The sequence below is a fragment of the Piliocolobus tephrosceles genome, chromosome 9 (assembly GCF_002776525.5).
Source record: "Piliocolobus tephrosceles isolate RC106 chromosome 9, ASM277652v3, whole genome shotgun sequence".
Lineage (NCBI taxonomy): Eukaryota > Metazoa > Chordata > Mammalia > Primates > Cercopithecidae > Piliocolobus > Piliocolobus tephrosceles.
The window spans coordinates 33,777,770-33,795,073 of NC_045442.1; the positions used below are offsets into that span (position 1 = coordinate 33,777,770).

Here is a 17,304-nt window from a genome sequence, read left to right on the forward strand (position 1 = left end):
CAAACAAGCTGGCAACTCCAATCACATGCATACTAGTTACTCATTATCTGCTGGCCTCTGGAGAAAGATAGAGTAGCTCGCTGATTGGATCCTGAGGTTGAAATAACTCCACATCTCTCTGTGCTCTGACCAGAGCGACAAGAAGAGTGTCTGGAATGCTTGGGAGACATTTTAAGCAGGACAAATCCAGCCTAAGGCTAGACTGCACCTGTCCACAGCCCAGACCAGGCCCATGGAAAAGAAAAGTAAAACCTTTTTCTTTAAGCACATAGAATATGTGTGAAACCCACAAGGCTAGAAAAGAAAGTGAAGTGGAGGAAAAAAGGCACTGGGACTCCACCTGGGAGTATGAAGACTACGGGAGTGTACGGAAAAGGAACCTTACGGTGCCGGATGGACTCTACAGAGAAAATGACTTGGATCCCAGGTACTGGGCCAAAGGGCAGCATCGGCCCTACAGAAAAAGGGATTGTGGATACTGGGATTTTGAGCAGAGTGAACTAAGCTATGTGGACTGTGGGGAAGCACATGAAAGTAGAAAGGGCTGTGTGTACCACGGAGGTCATGATGGTTATAGGAGTCCAGAAAATGTAGATTATGAGAGTCCCAGCCCTGGGACGAAGGATAATTCACCCACGAGAAGCCCAGATGTGACCTCAAAAGCTGGTGGATACGGGGAAAATGGCTACCCAGACTGTAAGAATCTGAATTATAATCCTGAGGACTCTAAAAAAGCTGAACAATTGACTGATCGTAGGGGTTTGGATGATTCTTCAGCGAATTTAGGTCGACCTCAGTTGTGGTATGTAGATCATAGGAATGTTAATCATAATCTTGAGGATTGTCAGGAAACTAATTTTTATAAGAGAGAACACAGCAATTTATATCATGTTCCTGGAAGTTATCCTAATGGGCAGCCTGTGAGCTTTTCAGATTTGAATGGGGTCAAGGAAGATAAAGAATTTATCAAATACCATGAAGGGGACAGGAATGTTTATCAAAATGACAACATGTATCCCAAAGCTAAGACTCATGTCATGGATCAGGGTAATTCTGATACAGAAAATGAAGGCTATGATGCTTTATTTGCAAACTGTGCATATAAATCCCGTAATTCCAGAGGAACAGATTCTCTCCATCAAATGGAGAATTCGGAGTATAATGGCATTGACATACCGAGAACGAAGGCACGTGGGGGCAGCAGGATCCTTCTGGATGGTCTGCAGACTGAGTGTACCAGGGGAGACCAAGGAGAACGTCATTTGGGGATTCCTCAGAGCCCGTCATTAGAGAAGAATATGTGGCATTTAGAGGAAGAGAGAAAATTAAATGGCCCAGAGATTTGGAGAAGGAATAGTTGCCTCCGCCGCACAGCACCCAGCACCCTCAGGCGCTCAGAGTTCGTGCAAAACAGGAAGAAAACCCAAGGTATGAACTCAGCCAGCCTTCTTAGGATAAAGCATAAAAATAGATTTAAAGGGTGGTTATACCAGGTAGTAGGAGCACTTGTGTTCTTAAGGAACCCAGGCCCTGAACTTCTTATCAAGTGCATCTTGGGTGAGAACAACCTTAGAGATTTGATTACTTTGGAAGGTGTTGTACAGAGCAAGAGTATATACAGTGCTAAAAATATGCAACATTTGGACAGCGCTCTCATGGGAGCTTTTATTTACTCTTCTTGTTTTTTTCAGTTGTCTCTAATCTCAAGTATCGTTACTTTCTTACTTTCATGTTTTTGTTCACCTTGTTGGGGCAGCAAGTTTATTATCAGGGTGTCAAGCTGAAATTCATTTTCCTGGCGTGTTTTTTTTTTTTTCCTCTCAGTCCCTGCACTTCTTTGGACATTAATGGAAAAGAAGACTTGACTTTATTTTTATTTATTTATTTTTTTGAAACAAGATCTCATTCTGTCCCTCAGGCTGGAGAACAGTGGCATGGTCATGGCTCACTGCAGCCTCAACCTCCTGGGCTCAAGACATCCTCCCACTTCAGCCTCCTGAGTAGCTGGGACTATGGGCACATGCCACCATGCCCGGCTAGTTTTTTATTTTTTTTGTAGGGGCAGGGTTTCATCATGTTGCCCAGGCTGGTCTTGAACTCCTGGGCTCAAGCGAACCACCCACCTCTGCTTCCCAAAGTGTTGGGATTACAAGCATTAGCCACCATTGCCAGGCCTTAATTTTGGTTTTAATATGTTTTTACTGCTCCTTTCAGAGCAGGACTACCCCATAGGCAGTGTGCCCAGAGTAGCCCTGACTTGTTTTATCGATTGTTCACTCCTTGACATTCAGGAATCTTAAGTGAATGATGAGTACTGACACTCTTGTAGAATCCAGAAGATTATTTCTAGCTTTCAAATCACTTCATGTCACTGAGCCTTAACTACATTATCTGTGAAATGAGAATATTAGGAGTCTTTTTATCATGTAGAGATTATTTCTTTCTTGCCATTATGTCTTTTCTTCTTCAGTTCTCATAAGTGAACTTTATTTCTACTATGTTATTTTTATAATTACTGGACTCCCTGTTAAACCTTTCGTGTGTGTGTATGCCGTATGTTGTCTTCATGCCAAATAGCCCTTCTGGTTCTGGCCAATTTTGGGGTCCAGGCTGTGACCAGAGGATAAAGGTTAGTCAGAGAATGTGAATGATCTGGAAAATCCATCTCATACCCTCCTGCTAAGTGGAAAGTTTCTCATCTAGGTCTCCTTCAGAATGGGCTGGCTGGTTAGATTTGTACTGGGAGGCACCACAGACTGAAATGATAAGCCTGCTGTGGTCCTGGAACGGCCAGTGGTTTACCTGGTGGTCTTCCAACATGGGCTTGACTTAGCTTGAATTTCCAGGGCACCATTTTGGACCTAACAGGCTCTTAACCTGCACCTATAAAGACAAAAATGAAACCAAACCCAGCTTTAGTTGGGAGGCTCAGGTTTTTAGCAGCTAATCATTTTTTCCTGGGTGCATTTTCTCTCTGAAATGATAGGGACTGGATAACTTCTAAATTCCTTCTTGATACTGGTTTTTGTATTGTTCCTCTTCCCTACCCCCACATCTGTTCCTTCTGTGAACTTTGTTTCCTATCTTTAGTTCCTTATTGTATTAAGCCTCCCAACTGCAATCAAAGTGTGTTTATTCTGTTGGACTTCACAGGAGTCAAACCCTTCTCTCTGCCGTGTTGTAATATGCCCTCTGATCTCTCTGAAACCAGCTCGGTTCCACCCAATGTCATTTCCATTTCTACAGCTCTCTGTATCTTTAAGGACTTAACTTTTGAAAGTATATTCATATTTAGTTCACCGCTTTTTGTACCCCTAATATCCTCCTTGACCTGTAACAAATTCTGTCTTTACTAGAAATCTTTCAGCATTCTAACATTTTTGTTAGCTCTCTCACGCCATCACCCTTCGTGAATATTACAAGGGAACACTGTGTAATTACACAAAGGAACAAGCATCAGAGTTGGTCTGCCTCGAGTTCAAATCTCAGCTCCATTTACTAAATGGCCTTAACTTGACAAAAATTACGTAACCTCTTGGAACTTCGGATTCTCAATTTGTAAAGTGAAGATAATACCTGTTTCATAATGAGATAGAAAAATAAAACAATCACATATCCGGAACATAGTAGGTGCTCATAAATGGCCATTTCTTTGTGTTTTATCTGCCCACCTCCCTTCCCCTTTACAAGTTGCCCCACCCGCCTGTCACTTCCTTGAACCCAGGAGGCGGAGGTTGCGGTGAGGCGAGATCGCACCATTGCACTCCAGCCTGGGCAACAAGAGTAAAACTCCATCTCAAAAAAAAAAAAAAGGAAATACAGTAATCCTTATTTGAGAGATTAGGTTCACCCTTTTAAATAAATAAAACCTAAGCACAGGCCGGGCGCGGTGGCTCAAGCCTGTAATCCCAGCACTTTGGGAGGCCGAGGCAGGCGGATCACGAGGTCAGGAGATCAAGACCATCCTGGCTAACGCGGTGAAACCCCGTCTCTACTAAAAAATACAAAAAACGAGCCGGGCGAGGTGGCGGGCACCTGTAGTCCCAGCTACTCGGGAGGCTGAGGCAGGAGAATGGCGTAAACCTGGGAGGCGGAGCTTGTAGTGAGCTGAGATCCCCTGCACTCCAGCCTGGACGACAGAGCGAGACTCAGTCTCAAAAAAAAAAAAAAAAAAAAAACCTAAGCACTAACTACCTAAGTTTATTCTATTTTGTCTTATTATTTTGTTTCATGAATTTATATCTTGCCTGTTAGAATAGATTCATTCACTCAGATGGAACTAACTTTAAAGACCATCTAGTTTAACTCCACTTGTTTTGCTATTCCTGAAGTTCCAACAGATGAAACGACTTGACTGAAACTACGGAATGCTTAGAGGACATTTCAGCTTTCCATATCCTTGCCCCAGCTCCCAGATGGAGCCTCCCTCTGTCCTCTAAGCTGTAGTTCCGTGGCACCATTTTGGCTCACTGTAGCCTCCGCCTCCCGGGTTCAAGCAATTCTCCTGCCTTAGCCTCCCGAGTAGCTGGTGGTGTGCGCCACCACACCCAGCTAATTCTTGTGTTTTTGGTAGAGACGGGGTTTTACCATGTTGGCCAGGCTGGTCTCAAACTCCTTACCTCAGGTGATCTGCCTGCCTTGGCCTCCCAGAGTGCTGGGATTACAGGTGTGAGTCACAGCACCCAGCCTATAATTAAAACTTTAAACGATTATAATTTAGATCAATTGATTTTTTGGGGGGAAGGTGGGATAGTTGTAAACGATACATAAAATGTTATGAGAGCAAGTGGAAGGAGTAAAAGTAAACCGCCTAATTAATATAAACTGAAGAAAGTGATTTTATAGAGTAGGATAGAAAAATAGCCAGAGGGTTATGTAGTTGAACACATTTTGAACCATCACTGTAGTGTTAATGGAAATATAATGCAGGAAACGGCCATGCTTTTATGGATAACACACAAAATCCAGAGCATGCCTTCACGTTTAATGGAGAGCACTGGCTTGGGAGGCTAGTTTTGAATATACTGCTTTATGAACTGTTTGGTCTTAAACAAGTCATTTTATTTCTCTTTGCCTGTTTCCTCATTTGTAAAATGTGAGCAGTATTATCTTGCCTCAAGAGTCTTGGTAAAATAGAACATCAGAGTATGTGTGTGTGTGTGTGTGTGTGTGTGTGTGTGTGTGTGTAGAAAATAGAGCTTTTCATGTAAAGATTTTTTGACTGACATAAAAATTTGCTTATCAAACAGTGATAACTTATCTTTAATTATTTTACAAAAATTATCTTTGCCCTGTTATTTTACTTATGCTGCCTAAATATTAAAAAATAATAACCCCACAGTTTTAAGCTTATCAGCATACCTCGCTAGGATTTAGTGTATTTGGTGAGCGTTCAGAAATGGCGTTTGAGTTACTCCTAATATTAAACTCACTATCCTGCCGCATAAGAAGTTGCAGACTCCAGTAATTTGGGCACTTGATCCTCATTTGTTATCCTGTTTGCCTAGATTGGGACCTGGAGATGAAAGGGGGTTTCGGGAGGCTTTTAGCTAGGTCTCCAAGGTGGAATTTCTCCCAGCAGGGACTTCACCTCAGGCTACTTGCCAAAATAGACTGGCATTACAGAGCAAAAGCCACCAGGAACGTTTTTCCTCTTGCTGTTGAGATTTAGGACCTAGCTGTAATAGATTTACCTCTGAAGTTTGGTAATCCCGGAAGTCTGCTATGAGCCCTGCAGCTCTGGAAGTTTTACACAGAGCAGGATAAAATTTCTCCAAATAGTAAAGTAGGTGCTGGAGGAAAAGCAGTGGGGGTTGGGTGGGCTGGCCGGAGTGTTGTGGTAACATGGAAAACCAGGGTTTGTGATTCCTCCAGGCAGGGCTGGGGAGGAGATGAGCACGTGTACAGACAAATTGCCTCCTCTCAGGGTTTGCAGCAGAAAGACTGCTGTAGATGCATTGCTAGGCAGTCAGTTGTGTTTTTGCTTTCTTTTTTGTATATTATTTCAACAACGTTTTCTTTTCCTTTTTTACTTACTTATGTTTTTTTTTTTTGAGACGGAGTCTTACTCTGTCGCCCAGGCTGGAGTGCAGTGGCGTGATCTTGGCTCACTGCAACCTCTGCTTCCTGGGTTCAAGGGATTCTCCTGCCTCTGCCTCCCGAGTAGTTGAGACTACACTACAGGTGGGCACCACTGTGCCAGCTAATTTTTGTATTTTTTTTTAGAGACAGCATTTGACCATGTTGGCCAGGCTGGTCTTGAACTCCTGACCTCGTGATCTACCAGCCTTGGCCTCCCAAAGTGCTGGGATTGCAGGCGTGAGCCACCACGCCTGGCCCCTGTTTTCTTCATCCATTTAAAGGGATTGATAGGAAAGAAACCTCAGATTATTAAAAGGTGAAGAACGTTTGAAATGGACTAACGGTAATTGGGGGCTGACTGTTAGAACATTCTCGTTTTACAGCAAATGTTCTTTTTTCTACTTTATTATTCTTTGTCATAGCAATATTATATATTCATCATAGAAATACTAGAAATGGGAATAAGTGAAAAGAAAGGAAAAAATCAGTTTCTGTCACCTTTAACACTTTTTCCAAATATGTGCATTTGAAATATTTTTCTCTTTTCAACAAAACTATAGTTCTTTCATAAACTTTTTTCAGCAATTCACATTAGATGTAGCCTAGGCTGGAGTACATTGACGCAATCTCAGCTCAGTGCAACCTCCATCTCCCAGGTTCAAGTGATTCTCCTGTCTCAGCCTCCGGAGTAGCTGGGATTATAGGCGCATGCCACCACAACCAACTAATTTTTGTATTTTTAGTAGAAACGAGTTTTCGCCACGTTAGCCAGGCTGGTCTTGAACTCCTGACCTTGGGTGATCCACTGCCTTGGCCTCCCAAAGTTCTAGAATTATAGGTGTGAGCCACTGTGCCTGGCCTTATAAGAGTATTTTATTATATGGACATGGCATAGTTTATTTTCCTGGGCCCTTTTGCTTTTTTGGTTTTTTATTGAGACAGAGTCACTCTGTCACCAAGGCTGGAGTACAGTGGTGTGCTCTCGTTCACTGCAGCCTCCGCCTCCTGGATTTAAGCAATTCTGCCTCAGCCTCCTGAGTAGCTGGGACTACAGGCATGCTCCACTGCTCTCTACCCAGACCCTTTTGAGGAAATTTTAGTTCTTTCTGTTTAGGTTGCTTCTAAACTTTTTAAAACATTAACCATCCCTGGATGAACATATTTTTGTGCCCTTGTCCAATTATTTAGTAGAATAAATTCCTAAAAATGGGATCCTGGGCTATAAGGTTTGATTTTTTTTTTTTTTTTTAAGTAGGTAAAGTATTGAGGTTTGATTTTTTTTTTTTTTAAAGTAGAAAAAGTATTAAAGTTTTAATTTACTCCCCTATCCCTCTTTGCCCTAGATTTTAACTTTTAAAATGAAAGGACTTGATAAAATTGGCCTTTCCCTTCATTTCACATAATTTCTGCCATAAATTACCTACCTGGAATACTGTGGTATATTTGCTGTATATGACACAACTAGATTAGATTCTGTCTGAGGGATTTACTTATTTTTTTTTATTTTTTGAGACAGAGTCTCACTGTCGCCCAGGTTGGAGGCGCAGCCTCCACCTCCCAGGTTCCAGCGATTTTCCTGCCTCAGCCTCCTAGGTAGCTGGGATTACAGGCACATGCCACCATGCCCAACTAATTTTTGTAGTTTTAGTAGAGACAAAGTTTCACCATGTTGGCCAGGCTGGTCTCGAACTCCTCACCTCAGGCGATCTGCCTGCCTTGGCTTCCCAAAGTGCTAGGATTACAGGCATGAGCCACTGTGCCCAGCCTGTCTAAGGGATTTATAATTTATGTTATATTGGGTGGCATTTTACAAATGCAATCATATTAATATGTGCAAATATGCTTAAACGTATCATTGTTCACAGTCTTATTGTGGGCAAACTGTGGCTCTAAATATGAGGTTAAATTGTGCTCTAGAATTGCACCACTTTGTTATTAGCTACCAGATGGCTACCAAAACTTAAAGGTGGAATTCCAGGTTAGAATGCATATGGTTTGCCTGCCTGGGAAAAAACTGGAGACAGAATAGCTGTTGGTCAAGAGCATAGACTCTAGAGCCAAGGTAGGTTCAGATCTCAGCTCTTCTACTTACTGGGGCAGTTACTTAACTTTTCTCCCTTCCTCATCAGTAAAATGGGGACAATAGGGTGTTATGAAGCTAAATTAATATTTGTAAAATACCTAGAACAGTGCATGACACATGTAGTGTCATATAAATGTTTGTTTTCTTTTCTTTTTGACACAGGGTCTCTCTCTGTTGTCCAGGCTGTTGTGCAGTGAAGCTATCACAGCTCACTGCAACCTCAGCCTTCCAGGGTCAGGTGATCCTCCAACTTCAGCCTTCGGAGTAGCTGGGACTACAGGCACGTGCTACCACGCCCAGCTAATTTTGTTTGTTTTGTAGAGACTGAGGGTCTCATTATGTTGTCCAGGCTGGTCTCTAACTGGTTTCAAGTGATCCTCCCGCCTCTGTCTCCCAGAATGCTGGAATTACAATCATGAACCACTGCGCTCAGCCAGTATGACCTCAGCTCTGTCGCCCAGGCTGGAGTGCAGTGGCGGGATCTCAGTTTACTGCAAGCTCCGCCTCCCGGGTTCACACCATTCTCCTGCCTCAGCCTCCCGAGTAGCTGGGACTACAGGCGCCTGCCACCTCACCTGGCTAGTTTTTTTTTGTATTTTTTAGTAGAGACGGGGTTTCACCGTGTTAGCCAGGATTCACCGCGTTAGCCAGGATGGTCTGGATCTCCTGACCTCGTGATTCGCCCGTCTCGGCCTCCCAAAATGCTGGGATTACAGGCTTGAGCCACCGTGCCTGGCCGACCTTTTTTTTTTTTTTTTTTAAATTATTTTGTGCCTGTGAGGTTAAAAAGTATCAGTTAAGGTCAAGTCCTCATTGATCTCAACTTCTACCCCAAATCCTAGGTCCTTCCCTGAGACAAACTCTGGGATGAATTTGGTGTCTTTTCATTCCAGACCTTTCTCTGTACACTTATATATTTTATATATATGTGTGTGTGTATATATGTATATATGTGTATATATATGTGTTTGTGTGTGTGTATATATTTTTTTGAGACAGAGTTTCACACTTGTTGCCCAGGCTGGAGTGCAATGGCATGATCTCGGCTCACTGCAGCCTCTACCTCCCGAGTTAAAGCGATTTTCCTGCCTCAGCCTCCCAAGTAGCTGGGGTTACAAGCATGTGCCACCACACCAGGCTAATTTTTTTGTATTGTTAGTAGAGATGGGGTTTCACCATGTTGACCAGGCTGATCACTCCTGACCTCAGAACCGGCCTCCCAAGGTGCTGGGATTACAGGCCTCACGTGAGCCACCGCGCCCAGCCTATATGTTTATATAGAAATATATATGGGTTTTTGCAGATTTTCCTTTCTTTCATCTCTTTTCCCTGTTCTCTATTTTCTTATAAAATCATGCATTTTCTTAAAAAATTGTGGCATATTGTTGTGCACCTTTCTTCTCCCCTGGTTCATTTAAGTGTAAATGTTTGGAAGATGTGAGCGGGACATTCCGGTGAATCACTCCTGCCATCCCTGTTCCTGCTGTCCTGGGACCACCCAGCTGAAATCTGCTCTGTGATAGCTTTAGGGTTCATTGACTAAAGGAGGGGGATGTTTGGGGTCCCTTGGTTAAGCTCTGGGTGAAAGACTGCAGAAAGAGGCCCAGGGGCAAACTAAACAGGCAACTGCTGCCCACTTTACAGTTTTGCCTCTCATCACAAGAGATGGCTGGGCCTTTGGAATTCTTCCCTTTTGAGGGAAAGAATTTCCTACCCAAAGCAACAACAAAAAGGTTTAGCATGGGGTAGAAAAGGAAGAGAGAATAATCTTAGATTCAAATTCCCGAGGTGGAATTTCGAGGGTTTTAGGACTAGGAAAGGACACCAAATAGAAAGGAAGGCGTTGATCCCAGGTACTGCTGGGCCTGCTGGTGCACTTCTCAGTCCAGTACGCTTAGGGTTCCAGCTCCATCCTTTAGGACGAGCCCTGCTGTGATAGCCCGGGTGACTTGCGCGATTCATATGTAAATATGGGAAGCCTGAGGGAAATGCCGACCCTATTCAAAGGATTTTAGGGGGTTGTGGAGCATTCCAGAGCTCTGGGAAGATTCTACCCTGCCTGCCTCCCCTGAGGCCCACACCTCCACACACAGCCAACTCTGGGCGCCGCAGGTAGGTCCTGGGGTGTGGGAGCCAGCACAGAAGGAAGTGGAACAGGCAGCCTCTTCGTCCCCACTCAAGGGCACCTGGGATCTGGCCGGGAGCTCAAAATGTTCCCCATTAGAGAAAGAGCCAGCTTTCTGAGGCAAGGGAAGGGTGCATGGCTCTACTCTTAAGCTTTGAAGTGTGTGTGATGGAGTTGTGGAAAGCCGTGGGCTAATGACTCCCTTCCTTAGAACTTCAGGAAGTGAGCCTGGTAATAATGTACTAACCGGAAAGGGTTGGGGGTGTCTTGAGAAGGAATGGAATCAGGACTTGGGAAGGGAGGTAAGCCACAACTACTGAAGGAACCCCACAACGAATTGTTTTATCACAGGAAGTAAATTTGTGCAACAGTCCCAGCTCCTTTAACATGTGCAGGGCTATCCTAGGAAGAAAGAGCTCATCTGCACATTTTATTGTTCTCATAGAAAAGTGGAATTTTAGAGTCTGCACAGGGCACTTGTCTGCTTGGTACATTTTGCCAAGTGCATTTACCATCTATCAGGTGCAGGTGGCATATTCGGGCCCATTGTGGGAAAAGGACTGATGTTTGTTGGGTTATTACCTTGTTTAACTCCCTCAACTACTGTGCAAAGCAAGTAGTAGTATCCTCGTTTTATAGATTGGGAAATTGAGGCCAAGAGATAAAAGTGGACATTTCCAGGGCTCCCCAGCTACATAGTGGGGAAGTGCAAGATTCAAAGCTTCTTTTTCCACCACAGCTGGCTGAGGGTGAAGGCCACTTTCTCCCGCTTTGTTGTCCGAGATACTAAAAATTTTATTTTTTTAAGAGACGGGTGTCTCACTATATTGCCCAGGCTGGTCTCGAACTCCTGGGCTCCAGCAATCCTCCCATCTCAGACACCCAAAGCGCTAGGATTACAGACATGTGCCACCACGTGTGGCCCAGTTACTAAAATTTTAGAGCTGATATTTTTATTAGAATATATGTATAAAGGCATATATGGCATAAAGGAAAAAGTTTTTATTTATTTATTTTGTTTTATTTTTTGAGACGGAGTCTCGCTCTGTCGCCCAGGCTGGAGTGCAGTGGCGCAATCTCGGCTCACTGCAAGGTCCTCCTCCCAGGTTCACGCCATTCTCCTGCCTCAGCCTCCCGAATAGCTGGGACTATAGGCGCCCACCACCACGCCCGGCTAGTTTTTTGTATATTTAGTAGAGACGGGGTTTCACCATGTTAACCAGGATGGTCTTGATCTCCTGACCTCGTGATCCGCCCGCCTCGGCCTCCCAAAGTGCTGGGATCACAGGTGTGAGCCACCGCGCCCGACCAGGAAAAAGTTTTTATACTTAACAGTCATTTCAAGCCAGACTTTCAAATTTGACTTAATCTTTGAAAACTCTCTTTGAGTGTTAATAAATGTTTGTGGCACCTGAAGGTAACCTGTATCTTCAGAAATACCTTGGGTTGCCAGGAGCAGTGACAACATGCCTGTAGTCCCAGCTACTTGGGAGGCTGAAGTGGGAGGATCGCTTGAGAGCCCCAGGAGTTTGAAACCAGCCTGGGCAACAGCCCCCTCCTTTAAAGAGAGAGGAAGAGAAAGAGGAGGGAAAGACACTGATTTGTTTTTTCTAAGACCAGCCGAGCGGGCGCAAAAGAACCAGCGGGTAGGCAAGTGTAGGAGCAACACTGCACATTTATTTTGGTAACCTAAGGTGTGCGGGAGAAGTCTGTCGGCCTCCGGCGAAGGAGGCCGGCAGAGTCCCCCCGTGGGGCTCTCGGACGGACTTCCCACAGTCCCGACATCCCGACAGGACTGGGGCTGTGAGAGGGCCGCGCGGCTCAGTGGCGGAGAGCGGCTTTTCTAGGAGTGGGAGGGCAATAGGCGGGGCACAGGCGTGTCAGGGGCGTTCCGCTGGTGCGACCAGGTAAATCTTGGTCTCTTCGGATTGACTTGATGTCACCTGGCGCATGCCCAGTTGGTCTGCACCGTCCCGGGCGCCGGCTGCATTTTTGCGCGCGCGGGAAGAGTTGGTGGTGAAAACCCGGAAGTGCACCATCTTGCCTCCGTTCGTCCAAACAGTCCAACCTTTTATTGATAATAGTGATAAAGGGGCGCCGTGGTCTGTCTGGCTACTTCCTGCTGTTAAGGGGCGTCGTTAAGGTCGGGGCCCATGGTTGGTATTTGGACGCACGGATGAAAAATAAAATAAGGCACAGTATTAGTATAGGAATGAGGAATGGAAGCATTTGTTGGAATATGGGCAAAACCCAGAAGGATAGTCCTGGCAAGGTTGGGGAGTATGAGATAGTTAAGAAAATTTAGTAAGTTTGAGGCGAGTGGGGGAAAGCCAAACTGATTTCCACTGATTGCTTTCGGTAGGGGCCCTTTTTAGCTGGGAATGAGGAACCAGTGCGCAAAGTAGTTGTTGGCCAGGCAGCAATTAAGGGGTGGAGTTTTTCGTGGAGTGGATGGCTTTCCACTTACTCCTACTACAGAGATATTGGATGGAAGGCTAGGTCCGGAGAAGGACGGCAAAACAGAATAGGTAGCCTCGCTGTTGATTAAAAAAGTAATTGTCTTACCCGCTACCAGGAGAGTTACCCGCGGCTTGGCGAGGGTGATGGGGGTCCCCGAGTCTCGGCACCTTCAGTTGTCGTCGTCGTCCAGATGTAGGAGCTGGAAGGAGCTCCCAGGATCCTGGGAAAGGGGGTCACGCGGAGGCGCGGCACCTGTTCTCAGGGTGGGGCAATCAGACTTCCAGTTTCCTCCCTGCTGGCAAGCAGGGCAGGGGGTTGCTGGTGGACGAGGGTTAGGACATTCACTGGCCTAATGTCCCGATGCCTTGCACTTATAGCAAGGCTGCGTTGGGACTCGGGGACCTTGCGGACACCTGTTGGCATAGTGTCCTGCCTTGCCGCACTTATAGCAGGCAGGCTCCTTTTGTAGCTTTGGAGTCTGAGGGGTGTGTGCTCTCTGGTCTGGGGTTACGACTGGGCTGTAGAGCCGCTGCTAGGAGCTGTGCCTTCTGTTCAAGGCGAGCCTGCCGTCTCCTCTCGGAAGCTATAGACCTTAAAGGCTAATTTAACCAGGTCTTGTATTGGTGTCTGAGGACCATCCTCTACCTTTTGAAGTTTTATACAAATGTCAGGAGCTGATTGAGAAATGAAATAAGACGCCAAAATGGTGGCCCCTCTGGGGGAGGCCGGATCTAACTGGGTATATTGGGTTAGAACCTCAGTCAGTTTAGGGTAGAGGTTAGGATAACCTGGAGGTCATGCCAAGTTAAGTCATAGGACTGACAAAGGTATCTAAATTCCTTTATGTATATGGTAGGATTAGCTGAGAAATCACCTAAACGCTTCTCAATTTTGGAAAGATCGGCCAATGAAAAAGGGACATGTACTCTGACTACCCCCTCCGCCCCAGCCACCTCTCGCAAAGGTGCTAACACTGTAGGGGGGTGTGGGCAGAGATAGGGGACTCAAGACAGCCAGTTGGGGGCCCCGAAGGAGGCACGGGACCCAGTGGATTACTAGTAGATAAGGAGGAGGAAGGAGGAGTCTGGGCAGGAAGGGAGGGGGTGGGGAGAGCGGGGAGAGAAGGAGCATAGGGACGAGAGCCTAAGGCCCAAAAGCCTTGTATGTAAATTAATTTCGGACCACTTGCCTAGCCGCTGGCAGAAACTGCTGAGGTCGATCACGCCACAGTGGAAAGGAAAATTAACCACTTCCTCCTAAGGTCTTGTTCAAGCTGTAAGGTTTTTAAATTGGCTAGGAGGCACCCTAAGGGGGTGCTCTTTGGAAATTTGGACTGGGGGGGGTTTCCCGTTTGTTTCCTCTTTACTTACACAATGGACACAATGGAAATGGAAGTGGATCTCTGCCTGGCTTCAAAGCGTCCTTTGGAACCAGCAGAGACAGACTGGAGGCTCTTGAAGCCAAGGTGGAGATTACCTTCAGGCGGACGTCTCCGTCCTGAACGGGTCTCCGAGCCACTTCGTGGCTCCAAATGGACCTCGGACCTGCGCAGGATTTTGGCCGAGGGACACAATGGACACAATGGAAATGGAAGTGGATCTCTGCCTGGCTTCAAAGCGTCCTTTGGAACCAGCAGAGACAGACTGGAGGCTCATGGAGCCAAAGTGGAGATTACCTTCAGGCGGACGTCTCCGTCCTGAAGGGGTCTCCCGAGCCACTTGGTGGCTCCAAATGGGCCTATGGGCCTCGGACCTGCACAGGATTTCTGGCCGAGGGAGGTAAAGAGGAGACAAGGGCACTTACCCCAGAGAGGCCATGAGAGTGAGGGAAGCGGGTCTCAGGTCCTGGTCCGTCTGCGGTGTGGAAGCAGGAGGAGGTTCCTCAATCCCTAGAGGCCTGAGGAGGGGTCTCCTCCCGGGTTTCGGCACCAACTGATTTGTTTTTTCTAAGACCAGCCGAGCGGGCGCAAAAGAACCAGCGGGTAGGCAAGGGTAGGAGCAACACTGCACATTTATTTTGGTAACCTAAGGTGTGCGGGAGAAGTCTGTCGGCCTCCGGCGAAGGAGGCCGGCAGAGTCCCCCCGTGGGGCTCTCGGACGGACTTCCCACAGTCCCAACATCCCGACAGGACTGGGGCTGTGAGAGGGCCGCGCGGCTCAGTGGCGGAGAGCGGCTTTTCTAGGAGTGGGAGGGCAATAGGCGGGGCACAGGCGTGTCAGGGGCGTTCCGCAGGTGCGACCAGGTAAATCTTGGTCTCTTCGGATTGACTTGATGTCACCTGGCGCATGCCCAGTTGGTCTGCACCGTCCCGGGCGCCGGCTGCATTTTCGCGCGCGCGGAAAGAGTTGGTGGTGAAGAAGAACCCGGAAGTGCACCATCTTGCCTCCGTTCGTCCAAACAGACACCTAGGGTTTTATTAAAATTGCGGATACCCCAGTCCCACCCAGATTTGCTGACTCTGAATCCCAGGGGTGGTGTCCAGGAAACTGCAATTTAGTGAAAACATCCCACAGGGGTTTTTAGTTTGGGGTTTTAAAAATGTTTGGGGTTTTAAAGGCTGCTCAAGAGTAAACCCCATTTTCCGGTGGGAGGGGAGGGCATGCTGGTAGTGTTAAAGAATTGCTATTGTTTTTCTCCATTTTAAGGAAATAAAAATCTAATCCATAGGCTGGCTGGCTTCTGATTGATGAGTAAGTGCTTGCTGGTACTTTGTGCTTTCAACTACTATAATTAGTAGAATTTTGATTCTCAGGAGAGTACACAGTGGTTTCCAGGGAGTTTTTAAGATTTGCAGCAAATAAGCCCCTGACCTTTTCTCATTGAGATTCCAGGCCTGGGAAACCAAATGGTGCAGGATTAAGTACACAGGATTTGGATTTAAATATATTTAGGTTCTAAATCCACAACTGCCATTTACTCACTATATAACCTCAGACAAGTTTGTCAGCCTCTCTAAACCTGGATTTTCTTACCTATTAAATGGGAGTAATAATACCTACTTAAAAATTCTGATGTGGGTATAAAATGAGTTCAGGGATATAATCTGTAAAGTACCTGGCATGTGATAGGAATTCAGTAAATGTTCTCCTTCTCCAGATCTTTTTAGTCTTGTATTTAAAATGAGTTTCTATTCTCAACTTGGCACTAATGAGACCAAATTTGGGATTGAGAGTCTGTTGCTTTGAGATCACAAAGAAAATTTAAAACAAGGCTATTAAAAATAAATTTTACATACAACACAATGAATTTAGAATCATAATTGAACACTGATGGAATGAGGGTTATGCTTCAAGTTTTGCCATTCATTCTACCAAAAAGTTCAAGAAAGAGCTTTTTCTGTCTTTTTAATTTTTATTTTGGATAATATCAAATATATGGAAAATTGCAGTAGTACAATGAAACTCCTGTATACATTTTATACAAATTCACCAATATTTAACATTTTGCTGTTTTTATCTCATTCTCTTTCAATCCCCACTCTCCACATGCAGTTTTTTTTTTTTAATGAACTAAGAGTACATTGCGTATATCATGCCCCTTAATAAGTTTCAGTGTGTATTTTGTATGAACATGGATTTGTTTTGAGACAGAGTCTTGCTCTGACTCCCAGGCTGGAGTGCAATGGCACAATCTTGGCTCACTGCAACCTCTGCCTCCTGAGTAGCTGGAAATACAGGCAAAATACAAATTTTTGTATTTTTAGTAGAGATGGGGTTTCACCATGTTGGTCAGGCTGGTCTTGAACTTCTGACCTCAGGTGATCCATCCGCCTCAGCCTCCCAAAGTGCTGGGATTACAAGCATGAGCCATAGCACCTGGCCAGACTTTTTTTTTTAACCCGGACTGGAGTGCAGTGGCACAATCTCAGCTTACTGCAACCTCTGCCACCCAGGCTCAAGCCATCCTCCCACCTCAGTCTCCTGAGTAGCTGGGACTATAGGTGTGTGCCAGTCCATGCCCTGCTAATTTTTGTGTTTTTTGTGGAGATGAGGTTTCACCGTGTTGCCAAGCTGATCTTGAACTCCAAGCTCAAGTGATCCACCAGCCTCGGCCTCCCAAAGTGCTGGGATTATTGGCATGAGCCACCATACTTGGCCTAAAATGGTGATTTTCTGACTCCATTGTTTCTTCTTATTTATCAGCTGACATTCTACCATAAGAAAGGGCTTTCTCTTCTCCCCCCTTTATTTATTTTCTTATCTGTTATCAATGTGAACTTACAGATTATTTTATTCAGTGAAATAATCCATTGTTGTGCTTTTTCATTTATACTCAAATTGTGCCAGATTGGCCAGTGGGAGCCCCTTCAAGCTGGCTTCTGTGCCCTTTGACCTGTCCCCACAATGTTGTTGAGTACTTCTTCACTTTCTTCCACATTTCAGGCTCAGCTATACCTTCTCTGCCCCAGCCCTGAAATTAGCCATTTCTCCAAAGAACCCTGCCTCCTTTTAGTGGAGAATGGCATCTAGAAACCAGAATTTGGGTTGTATTCTAAAACACTGCAATTACTCAATTTTTTTTTTTTTTTTTTTTTTTTTTTTTTTTTTTTTTTTTT

At 45.4% G+C, this 17,304-nt stretch overlaps 1 protein-coding gene across 3 annotated transcripts in view; it reads left to right on the plus strand.

The window, feature by feature from the left end:
• Positions 1 to 17,304, plus strand: part of DNMBP (dynamin binding protein) — a 127,449-nt gene that overhangs the window by 76,660 nt on the left and 33,485 nt on the right. The window contains exon 1 of one of the 3 annotated variants that reach the window (XM_023206402.1): positions 147 to 1,428. The exons of the other annotated variants lie outside the window; for them this stretch is intronic. Within the exon in view, the coding sequence (XP_023062170.1) occupies positions 276 to 1,428 (1,153 nt within the window). The 5' untranslated portion in view covers positions 147 to 275. Of the gene's footprint in view, positions 1 to 146; positions 1,429 to 17,304 lie in introns of those variants that run through there. 3 annotated transcript variants of the gene reach the window in all.